Raw genomic sequence first — 24,262 nt, forward strand, 5'->3', positions numbered from 1 at the left:
ACATTAGAATATTACATCAAATTCAATAAAAGTTGATGTATCTCCTCAGGGGCAATTAAAGATGTATTTACGTGTAAAGATTATCTTAAACTAAGCCTTGGCCACCTGTTTCACTTGAGAACCACAGTATGTTCATTTTGTGTGTGTGTGTGTGTGTGTGTGTGTGTGTGAGACATTTGCCTTTTAAAAATATATTTATTAAGTTTAATAGAAGTCAGTTTGACTGTATTTCATTAGTGTATTATGTCGAAAAACTAAATAATGTGCATGTTCGCTGACTCGCCGTTAAAATCCTTTGTCATCTAATTACATGTGATGTTACCCTCTACTTATTTGATATGTAATATGTTATTAGTAATTTATTTCATGTTTGAACAATGTTTGTTGACATGCATATTATTCTAGTTTAGTTGGGACCTTCTTTCCAAGACAGCTCAGACCATTAATACTTCATTGTATCATCTCCAACTTTTCGCCATCAAGCATCCAATTAAATGTGTTTGCCCAACAATGAAGGGTTAGAGAACTTATTGGAACTGCACTTGACCTTATTAAAAGAAGAGTTCTGACTGCACTTAGCCTGTCTGTAATAATTTTTGGTGTGGGATAAAAATAAACCACGTCTATAATGCTCTTATCCTGACAGGGTGAAAAGTATGTGGCTAACTCAAGGATGAAAACCATTGAAAACAGCCATTTATATTTTGTTTTCCATCTATTTTATTCTGACAATAAAAGGGAGGTCTACAAACAAAAGACACTGGACTCTATAGTACTACCAACCTTGGATTGAATTAATCAGTAATATGCAGCAGTTTATTTGTATTTCATTGTGAATGAAAAGAGGCCACACAGAAAGGAAGTTGACCATAGAACAGCATAATGACCAAAACACATTTCCACATTCAAAACAAATGTCACAAAATACATATTTTAATTTGTTTGCATTTATCACAAACAAGGTTTAAATGAAGGGAAATTATTTTTCACTTGGTAATCCTTGCATGAAATAAAAAAAAATTAAACCCCCTCAGTTCTGAAGAGAGATATCAAATTTCAGGATTTGAAATAACATTTCCCTTTCCTCTTTAGTGTGTTAGGAGAAAAGAAAAGGAGGGAGAGAGAGCGCGATGGGGCGAGAGAGAGCGCGATGGGGCGAGAGAGAGCGCGACGGGGCGAGAGAGAGCGCGACGGGGAGAGAGCGAGAGAGATGGGGAGAGAGCGAGAGAGACGGGGAGAGAGCGAGAGAGAGGGGCAGAGAGAGAGATGGGGACGAGAGAGAGAGATGGGGACGAGAGAGAGAGAGAGATGGGGACGAGAGCGAGATGGGGACGAGAGCGAGAGAGATGGGGACGAGAGAGAGAGAGATGGGGACGAGAGAGAGAGAGATGGGGACGAGAGAGAGAGAGATGGGGACGAGAGAGAGAGATGGGGAGGGAGAGAGAGATGGGGAGGGAGAGAGAGAGATGGGGAGGAGAGAGAGATGGGGAGGAGAGAGAGAGATGGGGAGGAGAGAGAGTGATGGGGAGAGAGAGAGTGATGGGGGAGAGAGAGAGAGAGAGAGATGGGGACGGAGAGAGAGATGGGGAGAGAGAGATGGGGGAGAGAGAGAGTGAGAGAGAGATGGGGGAGAGAGAGAGAGAGAGAGAGATGGGGACAGTGAGAGAGAGATGGGGAGGGAGAGAGAGAGATGGGGACGGAGAGAGAGAGATGGGGACGGAGAGAGAGAGATGGGGACGGAGAGAGAGAGATGGGGACGGAGAGAGAGAGATGGGGACGGAGAGAGAGAGATGGGGACGGAGAGAGAGAGATGGGGACGGAGAGAGAGAGATGGGGACGGAGAGAGAGAGATGGGGATGGGGACGGAGAGAGAGAGATGGGGATGGGGACGGAGAGAGAGAGATGGGGACCGAGAGAGAGAGAGATGGGGACCGAGAGAGAGAGAGATGGGGACCGAGAGAGAGAGAGATGGGGACCGAGAGAGAGAGAGATGGGGACCGAGAGAGAGAGAGATGGGGACCGAGAGAGAGAGAGATGGGGAGGGAGAGAGAGAGATGGGGAGGGAGAGAGAGCGAGAGAGAGAGATGGGGAGGGAGAGAGAGATGGGGAGACCGATGTTGGCTATACTGATCAAAGGAGCTTCTCCACAGAGGAAATTCACATTAACTAAAGCCACATAAAACAGTTCAAATTAGAATTAGATGGCCCATAAAGGCCCATTTTTAATAAGATGGCCATAACTGGGAACAAAGCAGCAGAGGAATTACTTTTTAATTACCAGTCCATATCTGTTCAATAATTAGATCGTTAAGACTTGGGAGTGTAATTTCAATTAGCACCTTAAAGCCTCACAGCTAACTGAATAGAGGAGGAGGGGATGGAGGGATAGGGGTGTTGGGAGGAAGGGCTGGAAGGATGTTAAAGTATCTACATGACTACATTTCTTTTGTTGTTGCCACGTTGTATTATTATATCTTTGGACCTGAGAGATTGGGAGATGAGAATGCTGCCTGCCTGTGCCCCCTCACCAAGAAGACCCTTTAGAATTGATTCAATCCATTTTGATTTGCCGGAGAATTCTGTTGGAAGTCATTTCTCCTGATGACACCTTTGTTTAGTAGGTCTCTAATTCCAGGGTTTGGTGAAAGGTTCTTAGGGTTCTCCCACTCCAGTGTTCAGAACAGGGGGGATTGGGCTACGGCTCCATTGTGATGGTTGGATTGGAGACAGTATTAAAGAACAAAAAAGGTAGAGGTAGGAGAAAGGTTTAAAAGGGGGCGCAAAGAAAAAGTGGTACAGCGAAGCTAATGTCTGTGGATTTTGTTCCAGAGAGACGACCCATACAGCAGCGCATTTGAAGACATAACTCATTAGCAGTTACATTTTATATTTCCCATTTATACAGTTGAAAAGAGAAAGTGTGGTCTTGCTCTATCAGCTATCCAACAGAAAGTGATAAAAGCTGCCTTGTAGCCAGCTTTGATAACCAGCTGCTTCCAGGTTACTTTATTGATAAAGATAGATTTTCACTTCCTAGTTGAGACCTGGTTGTAATGCATACTGTGGCTCAGACTGGCTCACTGCTGTGTACCTGAGTACTGCAGTGTGTGTGTGTGTGTGTGTGTGTGTGTGTGTGTGTGTATGTATGTATGTATGTACCTGAGCACTGATGTGTCTGATGGAGGGGTTGCTGGGAGTTGCAGGGGGAGGACGGCCGAGGGAACTGCATCTGCTCTGATCCGGGAGGAGGCAGGAACCCTACAGAGGAGCTGCAGAGAGAGAAACACCACACACACGCTTTAAAGCCGAGTAGCAGAGGCAAAGCACTGGCACGGATTAATTCATGTAATCAGAATTCGGCTCATCGGTTTAAATGGGCTAAATTACCGAAGTGGAACACTGTGTACACAGGGGATCAATAACCCTGTATTGCAGTAGAACTACCATAAATATCCTCAAATCGGAAACCGGTGAGGGCTGGGAATCGGCTACGGGCCTAATTTTCTACCAAATCAAAGCAAATCAAGGGGAAACCGCATATATCACTGCGTCTCCGTTACTGAATTGCGGTTGCGGTGTGCCACTTTGGGTTTTCTGTTTCCAGGCTCGTCTTTCGCTCGTCTCGATTCTGATTTAATAAGGATATAAGCAAAGCGCAGGCAGGCAGGGTGACGCATCAGCTCCAAAGCACAGAGGCAGGCAGCTGGAGATATTCGGCTCTCCGTGCCACTCGGCACCCTGAGGAATAATGTGCGTCTGCACAGCGGACCAAAGTGCTGGCATGAAGGATGGTGTAGAGAGAGCTGCTCACCACACTGGACCAGCGCTGTTATATTAAGACTCAGTAGATATCTGGCCTTATAAATCATCTTGAACATGGCCTATTAAAGAAGAGGACCCAGGAGGAGGAGGAGTTCCCACAGCACAATGTGAAGCATCACAGAGCAGGGCTAGTTATCTGTTCAAACTAAAAAGTGCTTACTGTAAAACTGGGAATAATATACAGTATTAATGTCCTGTAGTAATGTTATTTGTCTATAATCAGAGCATGTACACGTTAAAACAGTGTGACTTCCTACCACATGGTGTTTTGTTTTACTGGGAATGCATTTATTATCTGTATTCAACAATTTACTGGTTTTATAATGGGTCTACAATAAGTCTAATGGGTGAACAATAAGTATAATCGGTCTACAATAAGTATAATGCGTCTATAATAAGTATAATGCGTCTATAATAAGTATAATGCGTCTATAATAAGTATAATGCGTCTATAATAAGTATAATCGGTCTATAATAAGTATAATCGGTCTATAATAAGTATAATGCGTCTATAATAAGTATAATGCGTCTATAATAAGTATAATGCGTCTATAATAAGTATAATCGGTCTATAATAAGTATAATCGGTCTACAATAAGTATAATGCGTCTACAATAAGTATAATGCGTCTACAATAAGTATAATGCGTCTATAATAAGTATAATGCGTCTATAATAAGTATAATGCGTCTATAATAAGTATAATGCGTCTATAATAAGTATAATGCGTCTATAATAAGTATAATGCGTCTATAATAAGTATAGGTATTTCCATGTTAGAACAGTGTGGTGATGATGATGTCCTACCTCTGTTGATTGGGTGTGATAACACTGTAGTAGACCTGGACACCAGAGCCAGGCATGGGCCCCTGGTTGGACTGGTTGGGGATGATGATAGGCTGTTGATATGTCTGCTGTGGCACACCCTGGGAGCCTTGGGGCTGCATGGATACCTGCCAAGACAGACCCATGGGATGCCAACAAATATACAAGGTTACATAGGTCTTTATGGTAAAAGAGAATGGTTCTTAACGACTTAGCTAAATAAAAGTTTAAAGAAATATGCTTTACATTTCTTAATATTTATAATCATTAATTGTGTGTTTTTACATTATAAACTGACATTGAGTTATTAGAGATGCTGAAATGCTGAGTACCCACCTGATAAGATGGCATGGAGGGATACTGGACCATCATGCCTTGCATCTGATGTCCCATATTGCTATGCTGGCCACTGACCATGTTCTGCTGGCCACTGACCATGTTCTGCTGGCCACTGACCATGTTCTGCTGGCCACTGACCAAGTTCTGCTGGCCACTGACCATGTTCTGCTGGCCACTGACCATGTTCTGCTGGCCACTGACCATGTTCTGCCTCTGTGGCTGTTGCACTACTATCATACTCTGATAGCTCTGTGGATGATTGGGCATCACAGTTTGGTAACCTGGAGAAATAGAGAGAAATGAGGGAGGAGCGAGAGACAGACAGAGAGAGAGACAGACGGAAAGACAGAGAGCGAGAGACAGGAGAGAGATGGGGAGAGATTATGGGAGATGAGACAAAAAATATATACTTTTCAGAGGATATTAGAGGAAAATGATCCTAAAAAAACAACAAAAAAACTGTTTATTTCACTGGGTAAAATACATCAGTATCAAGGTTACCAGAGAGTGCTTATAGCGGAGAATGCTACTAAAAGCCCCAAGGTTACCAGAGAGTGCTTATAGCGGAGAATGCTACTAAAAGCCCCAAGGTTACCAGAGAGTGCTTATAGCGGAGAATGCTACTAAAAGCCCCAAGGTTACCAGAGAGTGCTTATAGCGGAGAATGCTACTAAAAGCCCCAAGGTTACCAGAGAGTGCTTATAGCGGAGAATGCTACTAAAAGCCCCTAGGTTACCAGAGAGTGCTTATAGCGGAGAATGCTACTAAAAGCCCCTCCAAAGCAGGCGCCCTGATGAGGGGGAGAAAACTGCAGGAGGTAAAAAAGGAGGGAGGGAGTTAAGGGAGGAGAGGGCTGCCTGGGCAATTTTTCAATTTCTCCTGGATTTTGGCCAAAGCGACAGCAATCACTTTAGCCCAGATGAGAAGAGCAGCGTGTCAAAAGGAATGGATGGTCCCCGGCGGGGAGCAAAGGGAAGGAGAGGAGAGGCAGGCAACAAGAGAGGCTAGTCACTATTTTTACTGCCATTCTTTCACCTCCACTTACAAACTGAGCATGAAGCAAATATAATATGAAACACTCTGTGCTTCAGCTGACAGAGCAGAGGACGGAAGCCAGAAAAGATAGGAGAGGACAAGGGAGATGCTTTGCTCCGTGGTACCACACAGACCCTGGGACCTCGGGACTCAAAAGGCTTGAACTGTTTGCCTTGCAGCTGGCAGACAGTCTTGCCTGCCTGGTTAAAAGGAGCCACTGACTGTCATGCGGCTTTAGGAGATCAGATGAAACAGGCACGCCACCCTTCTCCTTATTACAGCAGATATACTGGGGCTTCGGCTGCCTTTGTCACATTCAAAAGCTTAATCTATTTTTACAAGAATAAGGGAATAGGACTAGGCTTTCTCAGACGCCTGGGGAAAGGAGGAGCTTTCAGTTAGTACTGGTGTCCTTCAACTCAGATCTACCACATTTCTCATCCTCCATCTTCTCATAAAAAACAGCGTTTCCTTAGGCTTTATTTGACCATATCTGGAGAAGTACAGGACATTTCAACAGAAAATTAATAAAAGTTGGACATTTGATAGCAGAGAATTCTGCTGATATTTGATGATTACGATAATTGCACACATTATGAATCTATAATCAAATCTTTCTTCAGACTGACATGAATTGCAGTTGAGACTCTTGCACAAGACATTTCTAGTTATCGCTATTAATAAGCAGTATAATATAATACCTCATTCAGAATGTCGCCAGAATATATGAATTGTATTAAATAATTGTGGAGCAAATTGACGTCTGATGTAAAAACCAAAATGAAGGCGCTTTTTTGGCAGGAACATCAAGTATAAAAACTAAAAATACAGAGCCTTCACAAACATTAATGGTGAGATAAATGAAATGTCTCAGTCAAGTCAGATAGGCCTTCTGATTTGACGGTCGATCCCTCAAGCACGCCCAGTAGACAGAAGTAAGGCTTTAAAATGGCTGTGTTTTACAGCAGTTTGTTCGAGTGCTCAGCTGTAGTGGGTTGTTGGCTAACAGTTCTGTCTGAAGAGGTGAGAGTGAGGGGCTGGAAAAGAGACCGGTTCACTGTGAGAATCATAGGCCTCTCAGACAGCGCCCCGGCCCCGTATCCAGGACCTTTGGTTCTTCTGTGGAGTGTCAATGTCCACCCGTATCCAGGATAGGCCCTTAAGTTCTTACCCCCACCTGGAGGGCTGATATCCAGGTAAGAAACCCCTCTAAACAACTGACTTAGGACCCACAGGCATATAAACATTGATACATTGTTACATTTCGCTGCTGGAACCCCATCATTTCCCCATCCTGTTCTCCACTGCCAACCTGCATGACCGATGCATGTACAAAGGCTGCCAGGTAATTAAAACAAAATCCCCCATTCCCTTTTAGAGATCCAATTGGCTTTTGGATTTCAGTGGCGCAGCAGAGCATCTGTTTCTCTAGACAGGCCAGTGAACGATGCTTCAGCGATACTCAGCGGGGAGGAGGGAGACAATGCTAAATGGTGTATTTGATTGGAAATTGTTATTTGTAACGGGCTAAAAAGGGCAAGGCAACACAACTGCCAACCCTGCAGAGAAAAGCGTTCTAACACAGTAGTTAGCTTTTCACTCTGCTCCTCTGCCTCAGGGGCACCGTCTACTTTCCCCTCTGTAGGGGGAAGTTAACTGAGATGAGCATATAAGAGCCGATAACCGGAGACAACAAAGTGCTTTGAACAACAGAAAATAAGAGTGTGAAGAGGAAAGGAGGAGAGCGGTAACAACCAGTAAGATATAAAATGTATTTAAAAAAATAAACATACCACACACAGGGACAACAGTGAGAGGAAAGACATGTATTTTACCCCCCATGTAAATAAATGTAATGCAAACCACTCCACTGATGCTATTACAACAACAACAACAAAAAACGTAACACCTGTTTTTAACAGAGGAACTAGGCAGCTGAGATGGATGGTTGAGTTACTGGTTCAGCCTGTGTTGGATACTTACCTGTCTGTTGTGTGGGCGGGGGCATTGGCTGGCTCTGCTGGGCGCTGTACTGCACTGTACCCACAGGCCTGTACTGCTGGTTGGACAGGGCGTACTGGCCTGGCGCACAGTAACACGATGGCATCTGTAGGCAGAGATGAACAGGCCAAAATGACGTATCATTAATACCACTACTGCAACGCAGCGCTCGGAGGTGTCTGAACACACAGTACAGTCCCTCAGCTGCTGTGGCAGAGTTACCATAGTTAACAAGTGCAATTTAAATGCTATTTTAAGTAGAGAGAAAGTGTCTATGAACAAATGTACTGTACATGTCTCTCTCAGATAGTAATGGTGAAACATTATAACCATGTAGACGAGGTAACAAAGAGACTGGCCAAGCATTGATCAAGATAGTCAGTTAGATGGAAATAACGTATAATAGTACTCATGTAACGGAGTATATTGTATAACCTAATAGGAGTAAACCAGGTTAGGGTCGTTGTACAGTAACCTACCTGCTGCATGTAACCTTGTTGCTGCATGAGCGGCTGGTTGACAGGTGGAGGGGCGGGGGTGTTGTAGGCCTGGGAGGCAGGGACAGGCTGGCCTGGGGGGGGGGCACCATGTAACCCTGCTGCTGCGGGGGGGCCTGGAGCACCACGGAAGAGGGGTACATGGCAGCGTGGGCGTCCCGGCCTGGGCCCTCCCCAGAGGCCTGCTGGGCCAGACTCATGTGGCTGAACTGAGCTCCCAGGTTGTCTGGCTGCAGGATGGAGCACACAGAAACGTGTTTATTGGCATAGATTATATATTTATTATTAACATGGGAGTTGTGTCTCTAGTTGAACTACTACAGGACCTTGTATATAATAAATACCACATAGTACTTTTATATAGCACTTTTCTGAAACCCAAAATACTTTTACAGAACACTACAGGGTAGTACTACAGAAATACTACTGCTGGCTCCTAGTGTAGTCACTGTGGTAACTAAACTTTGAACTACTGTACTAGCCTACAGCAAAGCAACTGGATACAGACACCCATGCATAGCACAAACCTGAAGGCCCTAAAACCATCAACTTAATTCCTCCTGACTTGCTTAAGTGTGGTTTGGTTTACTTTACTGGGCCGCATGTGGTTGAGTGGTTAGGGACTTTCAGCATTGCTATTCATAGAATATCAAATTCAGATTCGACATCGGCGGTGAAATTAATTATTCCACAAATGTAAAAATGTAATTAGTCATTAAGGGATGTTTATTGGTAGAGGGACGTCAGGAATGTGGTCAGTGGAACATGATTTGCATCAATGGAGGGAGTGGGGTAGCAAAACAACAAGAAAATTAAGCTGATTCGATTAATCATTAATTGGCATATTAATTAAGTCTTATTTAAGTGCTGACCAAACCGCCTCCGCGCGTCGGTCCACCAACTGTGAACCAACTATATTAATTTGGGGACAGGTCGAAACACACATGAAACATTCATGGACATTTAGCTGGCTTGCTGTTGCTAGCTAATTTGTCCTGGAAAATAAACATTGGATTGTTATTTTACCTGAAATGCATATGGTCCTTTTTCTGTTGTTGCTGGAATTCAGCATTCCTCTGTGGACTTTATATGGCGGTTGGCAACAAACTTGAAGGCGCTTTACCGCCACCAACTGGACGGTGGACCTCGTTTATCTTTCAATAACCCACGTGGGTTAGTATGCTCCTAGCCTGGCTCGACTGACGCCCGTTGACGCGTGCGAGAAGTTTGGATGAAATGACTGAATAACGTGACCATTTATTTTGCAACGCTCTCACACACGCAACACAGGTCAACAAAACAAGGGGTGAAAAACATTATTGACTAGCCTCGAGAAGTAACGCTAAGCAATGCCTGAGACTAGTGAATACAAGTTAATGAAGGATCTTTTGCTAAATTCCATCCTTGTTTATTATTTTATAAGCATTTGCCTACATGTACACTCAAATCTTAATGTTACATTATGTAGTCAGAGCGCCAATGGGCAAATAGCAAGAATAGAACATTTGCTCCATTAATTTTGCTGGAGAAAATCTCAATATTTTATTAATCACAGTAATCTATCATATAGCCTGTAAACTACCTCATAATATTCCCATTTAGATATCTCAGGCACCTACGGTATCAAAAACTAATTTAGCTCTCTACTAAAGTTCACTACACATTTACAAAAGTTTTATCCACAGCTTTTTTTTTTTTTTTACCCTGCCCGAAGAGGGAAGGTGGGATAGAATGACGCAAAGACTGGGGGCAAAGGAAGGAAGGAAGGAAGGAAGGAAGGAAGGAAGGAAGGAAGGAAGGAAGGAAGGAAGGAAGGAAGGAAGGAAGGAAGGAAGGAAGGAAGGAAGGAAGGAAGGAAGGAAGGAAGGAAGGAAGGAAGGAAAAGAAGAGTGAAGAGAAGAGAGTAAAGTACCACAGTGTATAGTTGGTCAGAGGAGACGGAGAGGAGCTGAGGTGGGTAAGAGACAGATGAGTACTGGACAGGCTGAGCAGAGGGCTGGAGGGGCCAGACCGGCTGAGGAAGGGACACAACAGACAGAGGCGAGGAGGCGAAGAAAAGCAGTAGAGGAGAAGAAGAGGTAAAGAAGGAGAGAAGAGGTAAAGGAGGAGAGAAGAGGTAAAGGAGGAGAGAAGAGGTAAAGGAGGAGAGAAGAGGTAGAGAAGAGGTAAAGGAGGAGAGAAGAGGTAAAGGAGGAGAGAATAGGTAGAGAAGAGGTAAAGGTGGAGAGAAGAGGTAGAGAAGAGGTAAAGGAGGAGAGAAGAGGTAGAGGAGGAGAGAAGAGGTAAAGGAGGAGAGAAGAGGTAGAGAAGAGGTAAAGGAGGAGAGAAGAGGTAGAGAAGAGGTAAAGGAGGAGAGAAGAGGTAAAGGAGGAGAGAAGAGGTAAAGGAGGAGAGAAGAGGTAGAGAAGAGAAGAGGTAGATGAGAGAAGTAGAGGTAGAGAGGAGGAGAGGTAGAAGGCATTGGGTTTAGTCCAAGACATTAGGCAGAGATTGCAATCATCACAAGAGAAGAAAGTGTCAACTCAAACAATAGAGGAACAGTATATTAGTTAATGGAGTGAAACGGTGCTAACTCAGGGGGGAATCCAACTACACATGGGGGAATCCAACTACACATGGGGGAATCCAACTACACATGGGGGAATCCAACTACACATGGGGGATACCAACTACACATGGGGGATACCAACTACACATGGGGGAATCCAACTACACATGGGGGAATCCAACTACACATGGGGGATACCAACTACACATGGGGGAATCCAACTACACATGGGGGAATCCAACTACACATGGGGGATACCAACTACACATGGGGGAATCCAACTACACATGGGGAATCCAACTACACATGGGGGATACCAACTACACATGGGGGAATCCAACTACACATGGGGGAATCCAACTACACATGGGGGAATCCAACTACACATGGGGGATACCAACTACACATGGGGGAATCCAACTACACATGGGGGATACCAACTACACATGGGGGATACCAACTACACATGGGGGATACCAACTACACATGGGGGATACCAACTACACATGGGGGATACCAACTACACATGGGGGATACCAACTACACATGGGGGAATCCAACTACACATGGGGGATACCAACTACACATGGGGGATACCAACTACACATGGGGGATACCAACTACACATGGGGGATACCAACTACACATGGGGGATACCAACTACACATGGGGGAATCCAACTACACATGGGGGATACCAACTACACATGGGGGATACCAACTACACATGGGGGATACCAACTACACATGGGGGGATACCAACTACACATGGGGGATACCAACTACACATGGGGGATACCAACTACACATGGGGGATACCAACTACACATGGGGGATACCAACTACACATGGGGGATACCAACTACACATGGGGGAATCCAACTACACATGGGGGATACCAACTACACATGGGGGATACCAACTACACATGGGGGATACCAACTACACATGGGGGAATCCAACTACACATGGGGGATACCAACTACACATGGGGGATACCAACTACACATGGGGGAATCCAACTACACATGGGGGATACCAACTACACATGGGGGAATCCAACTACACATGGGGGAATCCCAACTAAACAGTAATTCAGTTAATTAAGTTCAGTCAATAGATGACCACAGATATGCATCAATGTATATGAAAGCCATGGGAGAGCTCTTAGTTCAAAATAAACATTTTCTCATCAGCCCCCCCCACTCCCACTGTAATTATGTTTTTATTAGGAAGGGCCGTTGGTGCTTCACCATCGGGAGGGGAGGGGAGGAGAGGTATCCTTGTCCAACCACTGGGTAGTGCACCCACACTATCAGAGGTCAACTCAATTTCCTGCCCTTCTATTTTCACTAATGAAGTTCAACCCCTCTGGCTCTGTTTTTTTTTAAGGGGCTCTTCATGACAGGTTGTGTTGATGAGGATCTTGCTATTAGAGATTGCTATTCCTACCACTCAGGGCCTATATGAAAGCTAATGACTACCATTTGGGCTGTGTGCTGCACCAGTGGTCACAGTGTTTAGCTGACACTGAACTCAATTCATTTACTCTGACAGGCAGGGGTGGCGACTAAGGAGAAAGGCAGGTTGCAAAGTTTCCTCAACAATTACACCGTACAAATGGCAACCACCCCCATGAGCTGTCATGGTAATGTTTTGAAATGGGGGGCCATGTCAATCACCAGGGTGGTTTAGGATGACTGTGTAAGAATTGAGCATGTGCATTAATTATCTTCCTACTTTCCCCTGCCCAATCGGATTGTACAAGCTCTTTGTAATGTGTATGTGGTGTGTAGTAGATGTTATGAGTAAGCCTGTGTGACATCTACATTTCCTCCTAGGGGTTCAACTGAATTTAACTCAAAATTCAATTCAGTGCCCTGCTGAAGGGTGTTAGCGGACCTGTGCGAGGACGTGGTTGTGATTGGTGGGCTGGTGCTGGCCAGGCGGTTGTGGAGGAGGGGGCATGGGTTGTTGGGTCCTGCCCTGCTGATTATTATGCTGATGATGTTGATGCTGAGGAGCCATGCTGTGGTTAGGGTTGTACACCACAGCACTGCCATCCGGGTTCACAAATGGCTGTCCTGCAGGGAGAGAGAAGGGCAGGGTTGAAACACACTGGAACACCACCAAAACTAGCATCTCTATAAACACATACATAAACATAATTTTCAGCATTATCGTCAACATTGTCAAGCAACACTATCCATCTCTATAATCACATCAATAATAATGAATATTTTCAACATTATCAACATCACTATCGACACTGGCCCCATTATCAACATTAAATAGATAACTTCAACGCTTTGATACAGTTTGACAAATTGCCAAGTATTCAGAAATGTAACGGCTATCATTATCCTTACAGCAGCTGTAGACTGCAGAGTATCCAGAGGGCTTCATTTACATAGCCTATTTATGAATTCACACAGCCGAGTAAATATTTATAATAAATGTTCCCCTTTGCACGAGCAGGAAAAATACTGTGTGTGGAGGAGGCACTTTATGAGGAGAGAACGGCTTTTTTCCCCCAAGGGCTTATATACATGCATTAACGCATGTATGCATTTCTCAGTGGTTCACTGAAATAGGCTGGCTCTGAATGCCGAATATCCTTTTAAGAAGGTATTTTTCGTGCAGAAAAGAGGTTAGTGCCACGGAGCAATCCAGAGACACTCAGCTTGTGTATTGCTTTATCCATCATATTACAACATAGGCTGGTGTTTCTTTACATTTCTCTTCTACACACGTCTGCTGAAGCGCCTGTTGGTGATAAAACGTTATGATAGGGACCAGGGTTCACACTTCAGAGACAGACGCGTTACACATACAGTGCTGTGAAAAATAATTTGCCCCCTTTGAGATTCTCTATTTTTGCATATTTTTTTTGTACTAAATGTTATCAGATCTTCAACCAAAACCTAATATTAGATAAAGGGAACCTGAGTTTACAAATAACACATTTTATTCAACACCCAATTCCCCTGAGTGAAAAATTAATTGCCCCCTTACACTCAATAACTGGTTGTGCCACTTTTAGCTGCAATGACTGCCACCAAATGCTTCCTGTAGTTGTTGATCAGCCTCTAACATCACTGTGGAGGAATTTTGGCCCACTATTGTATGCAGAACTGCTTTAACTCAGCGACATTTGTGGGTTTTCAAGCATGAACTGCTCGTTTCAAATCCTGCCACAACATCTCAATTGGGATTAGGTCTGGACTTTGACTAGGCCATTATTTTTAACCATTTTCATGTAGACTTGATTGTGTGTTTTGGATCGTCTTGCTGCATGACTCAGCTGTGCTTCAGCTTCAGCTCACAGATAGATGGCCTGACATTCTCCTGTAGAATTCTCTGATGATACAGAGCAGAATTCATGGTTGCTTTTATTAAGGCAAGTTATCCAGGTCCTGAGGCAGCAAAGCATCCAAAACCATCACACCACCACCACCACGCTTGACCGTTGGTATGAGGTTTTTACTATGGAATGCAGTGTTTGGTTTTCACCAGACATAAATGGGACCCATGTTGTCATGGAAGCACCTGGATAATCATCAATACTCTTGGAATAATGTTTTAGGGACAGATGAGTCAAAAGTCTACCTTTTTGGACAACATGGGTCCCATTATGCCTTGCGAAAACCAAACACTGCATTCCACAGTAAGAACCTCATACCAACGGTCAAGCATGATGGTGGTGGTGTGATGGTTTGGGGATGCTTCGCTGCCTCAGGACCTGGATGACTTGCGGAGATAGAGGGTTGGTTTTCTAGATTATTTTCACGTTCAACGCCCAAACGACCATCCGATGACCCTGACAATAATTCCTCTAGAGTTTTTAACTATCAGGTGGCGAAATGTATTCTCTGGGTGCTACACAAGACTTCCCCATTTTCCAACTCCTTAGGAAAGGTCAATAAGCAATTACACACCCCTGGCTGGCTCTCGAAAAACATATTAGTACCAGCGCCATATACCCAGGCTTATCAGCCAGGTCCATGCATATTTAAGAACCAACATTCTCTAGGACGGCCATTGAACAAGCAGAGTGAAGAGGAATACATTATACATCAAAGAGCCGACTCGCAGACTATCCAATAACACCGTACAGTGTGGCTTCATTATCCCGTGTCTCAGCAACACTTTGGGGAATTTGTTTTGACCAACGTCAGGGTATATTGATCTTGCGAGACAGCCATCGTTTTTCAAAGCGCTTCTGTTCCGTCCTCATGTGGGAGGCAGAGAAACGGATCCTCATTTGCATGCAAGCCGCATCATTAGACAGTGACTCCTGTGTCAATTCGGAATAATTTGAGGAAAAGCATTACGCAATCTGTCGGTTGGGTTTACTTTTTAAAGGACAATCAAAGCAACTTCTAATTATCACCTCCCCCAAAAGACTCAGCAGCATCACAACTCAAATACATCAGAAATAATGAATGAAAGATGCCTGGTGTTCTGTGTTCTACTGTGGCGTTCCAACACTTCGCTGCTTCCAGGGAGACAACACTCTCCACCATCAGAAGCTACAGTTCCCTCTCTCCCCCTCCCTCCCTCCCTCTCCCCCTCCCTCCCTCCCTCTCTCCCCCTCCCTCCCTCCCTCTCTCCCCCTCCCTCCCTCCCTCCCTCCCTCTCCCCCTCCTCCCTCCCTCCCTCTCCCCCTCCCTCCCCCCTCCCTCCCTCCCTCCCTCTCCCCCTCCCTCCCTCTCCCCCTCCCTCCCTCCCTCCCTCTCCCCCCTCCCTCCCTCCCTCCCTCCCTCCCTCCCTCCCTCCCTCAACACCACAAGAAGAAAGCAGTGGGGGAATAAGCAGCAAGTTGTACGAGTCTGTGAATCGTGTTAGTTTGAAAGAGAAGATATCAGTTTGTGAAAGAAACCCAATGACAGGATACAAACACAAGACACATTTTGCATCCCCCATGACAAGCCCCTGTACTTTAACTAACTCCTAACCAACCTGGTAGGTAGATTTAGGTTACCAACCTGTGTGTGGGTTGACCAGGACACTCCCTGGCGGTATCCCTGTGGCTTCCAGTGGAAGCAAATAGTAGCTAGTGTTAGCCGTGTTCGCAGGCGGTGCCGCACTCCTACCTCCCACCTCATAGAACACAGTACTACTAGCGCAGACAGCTGGGTAGGCCGCTGGGCAGGGAAGCGCGGCGTGGTTGTGGGGGTGGCCAGCCTTGGTTAGAGCCGGGATGGGGTGGGTTGGCAGGGAGCGAGAGAGCGAACCTGTGGAGGACCCTACACTACCAGAAGACTCAGAACCTAGGGAAGGAAGGAGGGAGCGAGAACAAAAGCCGTAACCTACAGACACAGCAGAGTTAAGACACCACGCTTAGATTCGTTATGTGGGGATGGATGGGGAGAGTGATAAGATGCATACCAAGGCTCACAGTAACAAGGCAGTAAGGCCACGTTACTGATGGTATCTACTGGAGGAGCCGCGGCTTCAATTCATTGGGCATTTCATGCATCAATGGTTGAGGCCATAAATACCTTGGTATTTCTACTTACGTCAACTAATGATTTTTTATTAAGGAATGAACTACTTCGAAAGGTCAGGTTTGAAATTCCAAACCTACATAGCCAATTAACTATTCTAATTACCTGTGGGAGTGATGCTGTCATAAAATAGAAAGAGGATAATGATATCAACAGCTCTAAATATGAAAATGTATGCACTCACTAACTGTAAGTCGCTCTGGATAAGAGCGTCTGTTAAATGACTAAAATGTAAAAGACCAGTTAATTAATTTCTTGATTAATGTCTTCATTTAGCTATTCACTTTGTTTTGCTATTCACTTGCGTGTCCAAGCACCAACACCATGTCCATGGTGAGTAGAACAGAACACTTTAAGAAACTAATAGATTCTAGAACAGATAGATAATTAGATCATTAACACGTGAAACAAAATAAAACATAATTTACTAAGATGTTCTATTACAATTCTAAAAAGAACGCCAATGTATAACTGCTTAAGTCATGCTTTGTTGAAATGGCTAGCTACTTCACCTATCAAACTGACCATTGCATGTTTGAGATGGGGCTCTGAATGTAATAACCAATGAATTCACACTCGCGATACCAAATGGTTTCTAATACAATGAGAGGAGGAGTGGCCAATCTAATTGGAGGGGAAAGCATGCTGAAAAGGCAAGCATTAGAAAGCACACTATGTAAAAAATAGACAGTGTCTTGGGAACATGCGAGTGGTATGTTTAGTGCGAGCAAGGCGTGAAAATGCACTAAGAAAGACCTACATCAATCTCGTGTTGTCAAATAGCAAAGAAAAGTGCTCCGTCAATGTCTGATCTAATAAAATGAACCTTATAAATAAACATCCCATCAATGCAGGCAGACAGGAGGAGATTAAGAATAGATGGTTTGGTGTTCCTCGTCTGTCGCCATCTGTTTGAGAATACAACCACACAGTGAAGCACCCATTTCACCTGGCAGGAGTAGTCATAGGGAATGTGTCTGTTCAAAGACTTTGGCAGAATAATGGGCGTCATTCTAGAATCTGCCTTTGTCATGTCAAACGGCTCCTGATTGGACGCTCCTCTAATGGACAGGGCGTTGTGACCATAGAATTAGAAATTAGATTACTAGAATGAACTTCTTATTATGAGATAAAGGTCAGCCATTTGTCAGGGTGTTGGTCAATCATGGTTTGCCAGTGCTGTGATCATTGTCTCATGTCAGATATCAGTGCAGACGGGCGTCGAGATAACTAGCAAACACGTATCGGATGGTTAAAAGGAAGTTTGGCTACAATATGCTGTCCTAACATTCGAAAATGTTACCAAGGTGACATCGTTCACTGAACCCCCTTTCATCCTCAAAAGAGTCAGAGTTAATCTTACCAAATAATGACAATATTTTTTTCATGAGGAAGTCTGCACAACCTAATTCTACATCTAGCGAAGGTGTTTTGTGGTGGTAGAATCAGTATTTATGAAATTCAAAACGTGCACGAAAATGTGCTAACTAACGCGTTAGCTAGCTAGTGTCTGCTTGCTGGCTGAACCAGTCTCAAATCAATCCATATGAAATGAAAGGAAGGGATGTTAACAACACCAGTTCACACACTCAATGCTGAATACTCCCTCTAGCTAACTAGTGTAGTGAAGTTCTAGCTAATGCACAAATGAGTTTTCATGATATCTGTTCTGCTGTGATTACTGCGCCGAGTTCTATAGCACAACTGACTGCCCTCTGCGATGTCATCGCGTTGGCCAAATGTTACAAACTAGCGAGGCAGAGTGCCAGCTGTCAGTGTCAGATACATGCCGATTTCTGAGAACGGTCCCATAACTTTAGTGCCGTTCAACTTCATCAGCAAGCTGGCAAACTAGCTACCCTATGGCCATCCAAACAAGCTTGCACTAGGCTGCTAGCTGGAGCAAGTTTGCTCAGCTGATCGAGCATGGTTTGCCGTAGTAACCAGTTCTTCATTGCTACCGAGAGCCAAGTGATTTTCTGAATTAGGAACTAGCGTTAGGCAGATGAGCTGTAATCATTATTTTTTTAGATGAGTTTCTCGTCCTACAAGACAGATCGGTTGAGAGACGAGTGAGACGTAGGAGTGAGACCATCTGACGTGAGACAATGGTGCTGTGATAAGATAGTGTAAAATAATGAATTTGAAGAATTTATCTGCACTGCATGGTTTGTTAGCTAGCTAGACTGACCGTTTTAGTGGAATGATTGCATAAATTGTTCAAATTAACTGCCAATATGCCAACATTCCAATCCACAGCAATACACTGGCTGAAATCAGTTGATGATAGGACTTAGACAAGTTGTAAATGCAACAAGTACTGACATTGTATCATAAAATAGCACATTTTAGAGGATATTTATACAGAAAATTAATATAAAACCTGTATAAACTATTTATAATTATATGACAATATTTTTGGTTGACAATTCTACTACACAATTTCTGATATATCACATTTTACAGGATTATGCCTCCACTGCCATTCATTCTAATTAGACTGGTTTGGAATTCTCCCTGGCTGCCATTTTTACCCAATTCTGGAACTTTGAGGGTTTATGACATAGCCCCTCTAGTAATTTAATAGGATCTCCATGGTTGTGACCATAGAGATCCTATTAAGGGTGAGTTCGTAAATTGCCTTGTCAGAGTGAGTTCTGGGGTGTTCGTAAATTCAGAGCGTTGTCAGATTATCCTCAGAGCGTTTCGCTCTCGGAGCGTTCAGAGTGCACACTGGACGCTCTGGCCGAGAAGTAGGGTTGATCCGAGCGTTCTGACCTCACAACAGCAGCCCAAGCTAGCTGGCTAAAGTTGGCTAGCTTACTAGCTACTTCCAGACACAAATGAGAGAACACCTCACTCTGACCATTTTACTCGCCCTATCAGTTCTGGTTAGACTGTTTTCATGTTATCTAGAGCGTTAGTGACTGTAACTGTGCTGTTAGCAACAATTTAATTCAGTTTTTTGCCGAACTTTACTGATACCTGTCATATTCAACAAGTGTTGCGCGTTCGTAAATTCATCAGTTGTTCTGCACTCTGGCACAATCAAACGAGAGTGCTCTGAAATCAGAGTAGATAGCTAAAAATAATTTAGGAACGCACCCTAAATAACTAATTCCTAATTCTATGGTTGTGACCATAGAAATAGAATGAATAGAACAGGCTTGGAAGCTCTAACCCTGGCAATTTGACTGGTAAACTCGCAATGTCTGCCTGGTATTGTGATGCAATAATTGCCATGGTATTTTGGAATGTTCTATCAACTGATGCTGGATTGCCATGGTAATGTAGAATGTTCATTCAAATGATGCTACCTGATGTGGCTCATGCAATGGAATGTATTTTTTGTAATGTCAGTTAAGTTGACTCAACAAATCTCACAGATTTAAGGATACACTTCCTGATTTTACTTCCTGGCATTGGTACACTCAAAATAGCTGCCAGTCCACCCATTATGCCATCATTGACTTGAATAGAGACAACCATTCTATTTTTATGGCTGTGACAGGTGCTGCACTGCTGACTGTCAGAGTCCCAATATATGGGTGGAGACTTGAACTGTGGTGAAGTGAACTGTAGTTGGTGGTTGATGGTTAGCTTGGTTAAAGCAGACTGAACACTGCTATCCCCATGGAGCGTGGCATTCAGTCTGGTTTAACCAGGCTAGTTGATGGTGGATGTGGTGGTTATTTATGTACCAGTCTTAGAGAGGCGACCCATGCTCTTGCTGCTGCCTGAGCTGTCTCCCCTGATAAGGACAGAGATGCCGCTGAAGCTGCTGGCTTTGGTCATGGCTGGCCTCAGGTTACGGTTGGAGCTGTCTGAGTCGGTGCTGCTCCACGGCCGGGGGTCAGAGTTCTTGGGCTCGTTCTCAGAGCTGCTCTGGCGACTGTTGGCCGAGCGGCCATCTTTTAACCTGAGGAAGGATCCATTTTAAACCATTATGGGATTATACATGTATTAGCTATTATAAGAAATAGGAACATTTTATGCTATTAAGGACCACCTTAGCAGAGAGTACGAGATGGGGAAAGTGTCATGGCTATGTTATGGTGAGAGATAATTACCTAAAGATTTGCCGCCTTTGCTGTGTGCTGTTACAAGCATCATCCTCCTGTATCCTTTTTTCAAGAGCAAAGCCATCTGGACCCTGTAATAAAATAAGTTATGTTAGCTACTTGTATTTATTGAGTCAAACTCTCACAATCTGCATTTAAAAGCGATTAAATTAATTTGAAGGGAATTCAATGGGGGGGGTTCTTACATCTTGAGCGAATATCCTGTCTCTGGCCCTCTGGTAATCCTCCTCTCGTTCCTCTATAGACTTACTCCTTCTGTCTTCCTTCAGCCGCATCCGCATCTAGACACATCAACACAGTGATTTAGCACTGACATCTAGACACATCAACACAGTGATTTAGCACTAACATCTAGACACATCAACACAGTGATTTAGCACTAACATCTAGACACATCACAATGATTTAGCACTAACATCTAGACACATCAACACAGTGATTTAGCACTAACATCTAGACACATCAACACAGTGATTTAGCACTAACATCTAGACACATCAACACTGTGATTTAGCACTAACATCTAGACACATCAACACTGTGATTTAGCACTAACATCTAGACACATCAACACAGTGATTTAGCACTAACATCTAGACACATCACAATGATTTAGCACTAACATCTAGACACATCAACACAGTGATTTAGCACTAACATCTAGACACATCAACACAGTGATTTAGCACTAACATCTAGACACATCAACACAGTGATTTAGCACTAACATCTAGACACATCACAATGATTTAGCACTAACATCTAGACACATCAACACAGTGATTTAGCACTAACATCTAGACACATCAACACAGTGATTTAGCACTAACATCTAGACACATCAACACTATGATTTAGCACTAACATCTAGACACATCAACACAGTGATTTAGCACTAACATCTAGACACATCAACACTGAGTCAGCACTATGGTTTGTTAACAGCAACAAAGGGCTTAGGGAATTCACTCTAGGAAACCCTGAACTAAACACCATCAATACCATTTGCCCATTGAATAGTGCTTTGTGCAGAGGAAAAACACTTTAATGGGTTTGTGTCTTTTTGGAACTTTACTGGCTTTGGCTTTCATGGTGAAGAGCTAATTATTTATTTTCAAATTGTAACTTTTTTCTTGGAAGCTCATTGATCATAACGAGGCCTAGTATAGATCTGGAGCAGCTCACATTAAACAACTCTCTTACCATACTGTCATCTTTGTCTGAGCCAGAGTTGTCCCTTTTGAGAATGTACCGCTTTTGGAAGTCGTCAGTTTTGTCATCTTTGATGTGTTCTGAAAACTTCTGATCAGGTCTACACCGAGAGAGGTAGAGAGAGAGAAAGGAGGGGGGAGATATATAGAGGGGGAGGAGAGAGAAAGGAGGGGGGAGATATATAGAGTGGGAGGAGAGAGAAAGGAGGGGGGAGATATATAGAGGGGGAGGAGAGAGAAAGGAGGGGGGAGATATATAGAGTGGGAGGAGAGAGAAAGGAGGGGGAGATATATAGAGGGGGGAGGAGAGAGAAAGGAGGGGGGAGATATATAGAGTGGGAGGAGAGAGAAAGGAGGGGGGAGATATATAGAGGGGGAGGAGAGAGAAATAGAGAGGGGGGGAGAAAGAGAGAGGGGGGGGAGAGAGAGAGAGAGAGAGAGAGAGGGGGGAGAGCAGAGAAAATAAAAACGGGAGTTGTGGTAGGGCTTCTTTCCAAGAAACCTGAGATGTTTACACCATCTCCCTTCCGCCTCAAACAACATTGCTCTCCTCCTCCTCCCTACCTTCCTCGCCGCAATATTGAAAACGCAGATAATTAAGTTTCCCCAAAAACTCATTTCAGGGGACGCATAGAAAAATCTGTTTTGCCTCGGAAGAAGATACGGAGACAGTAATTTCTGCAGCCTAAGCCGTTTGAAATAGAGTAAGGCTGAGAAATTGAATTCTTGGTTGTGGCAGAGAGGGAGAAGAGAGAGATTACTCACATTCTTGTATTGCTAGTTTTGTTGATGATTACAGATTTTCCGGTTTGGTCGACGTTGTGGTCGAGGCCGAAGTAGGCTGCGACGCGGTGCAGCAGCATTCTGTGGTAGGAGGTCATCGGAGGGAACTTTCTCTTCTGGTTTCTGGGGGGGAGGAGTGGGAGAAGACAGTGGAGGTTGTAGGAGGGGGGAGGGAGAGGGGGAGAGGAGATGGGGAGGAGAGTGGGAGAGGACAGGGGAGGTGGGAAAGGATGGGTGGAGAGTGGGAGAGGACAGGGGACCAAATCAATAATTCAAAGAGAGACTACAGGACAATTAGGAAGATTCGTTCTGGGCAAAACGGTCCAACATAGCCCGGAGTCAAATCTCATTAGCTCTCCCGATGCAGAAAGCGACATTACACTAAATTATGCATGGGCTTAATAAATGACCAGAAACAGATTACTCTGTTGAAATTAAACCCCCCAACAAATCAAGACACGAGAGACTCAACTCACTCGTAAATTCAGTTGAAATGCCCCCCATAAATCAAGAGACTCAGCTGAACTACTCACTCATTATTACTGATAAAGTCAAGAATGTCCTGTTCCAACTTCAGCAGCATCATTCTGTCCCTGTGAATATAATGGATTGAACATGGAGAGAATTAGTTTGACGTCTGTTCAGTAATTTCAGCACTCATCTCATTACCTCAGGGTATGACAGAAACTGCAATTAGTAATCGACTGATGAAGATGCCAAGTGTTCAAAAGGTAACCTTTAAGATAATGCGTGTTTGCTTAATCACCAGTGAAAGAAAAACAACAGCTGGGCTTGTGGATGCAGACAAAAGGTTTTTAAATGACTGGCATGGCTACCCACCTGGGGTTGTTTTTCAGTGTGTTTACTAAGAACTCATGGAGATCGATCCCGGTAGAGTCTGTGTATTCCTGACTGGAATCTAGCGGGAGTGAAAAAAAGCATTAATGACAAACTTTTCTATTGTCTCCTCATTTCGCAGAAACTTTGCACAAGTTAATCGAGTACTTCATGAGCAAGAAACATTTATGGAAAAAATGTTGGCTAAGCTTGCAGGACATAGACCATCGATTGCTTTTTCAGTGAATTTTACAGAAACGTTGAAGGTTTATTGAGTCCTTGTTTTCTTAATTTTTAAGAAACTTTACAACCTCTGAGAAACCTCTGGTTCCTGACCATAGTAGGTGCCTAGTGCCTACACACACACGATGGCTGTGTCCCAAAGGGAAACCTATTCTGTATATAGTGCACTTGTTTTGACCAGGGCACATAGGGGAGGCAGACGATGCCTACCTCTGGACAGCATCTTCCTGTGCATCCTCTCAGTCTTCTCCAGCAGCTTCTCCACTCCTTTATCTTGGTCCTCCTCATTCTTGATGGGCGATGCCTCCTCCTCTTTATCAAACGACTGGGAGAGCTGGATCTCAATTTCATCCTGGGAAATAAAGACAAGAGACTGTTGTCGTCACCTTTTATAATGCAATAAACGGGATCAGGCGTTTTCTCTTTTCTCAGTAGCTAGCCATCCATCAGGACAATGATGAGGACCCCCACCAGAAAGAAATGCTTCCCTTTCAGAGTCAATACTAAAGTAGAACAAGCGCACAACATGAC

General features: G+C 44.1%; 1 protein-coding gene across 1 annotated transcript in view; it reads right to left on the reverse strand.

The window, feature by feature from the left end:
* The window catches only part of LOC121554831 (R3H domain-containing protein 1-like), a 50,423-nt gene that overhangs the window by 14,718 nt on the left and 11,443 nt on the right, over positions 1 to 24,262 (reverse strand). The window contains 17 exon segments of the mRNA XM_045212059.1: positions 3,160 to 3,269; positions 4,629 to 4,774; positions 4,983 to 5,266; positions 8,004 to 8,127; positions 8,501 to 8,553; positions 8,556 to 8,748; positions 10,431 to 10,532; positions 12,968 to 13,149; positions 16,054 to 16,338; positions 20,277 to 20,494; positions 20,646 to 20,728; positions 20,843 to 20,938; positions 21,861 to 21,969; positions 22,634 to 22,774; positions 23,185 to 23,244; positions 23,492 to 23,570; positions 23,942 to 24,083. Of these exon segments, the coding sequence (XP_045067994.1) occupies positions 3,160 to 3,269; positions 4,629 to 4,774; positions 4,983 to 5,266; positions 8,004 to 8,127; positions 8,501 to 8,553; positions 8,556 to 8,748; positions 10,431 to 10,532; positions 12,968 to 13,149; positions 16,054 to 16,338; positions 20,277 to 20,494; positions 20,646 to 20,728; positions 20,843 to 20,938; positions 21,861 to 21,969; positions 22,634 to 22,774; positions 23,185 to 23,244; positions 23,492 to 23,570; positions 23,942 to 24,083 (2,407 nt within the window).

This window comes from Coregonus clupeaformis, chromosome 40 (genome assembly GCF_020615455.1).
Source record: "Coregonus clupeaformis isolate EN_2021a chromosome 40, ASM2061545v1, whole genome shotgun sequence".
Classification (NCBI taxonomy): domain Eukaryota; kingdom Metazoa; phylum Chordata; class Actinopteri; order Salmoniformes; family Salmonidae; genus Coregonus; species Coregonus clupeaformis.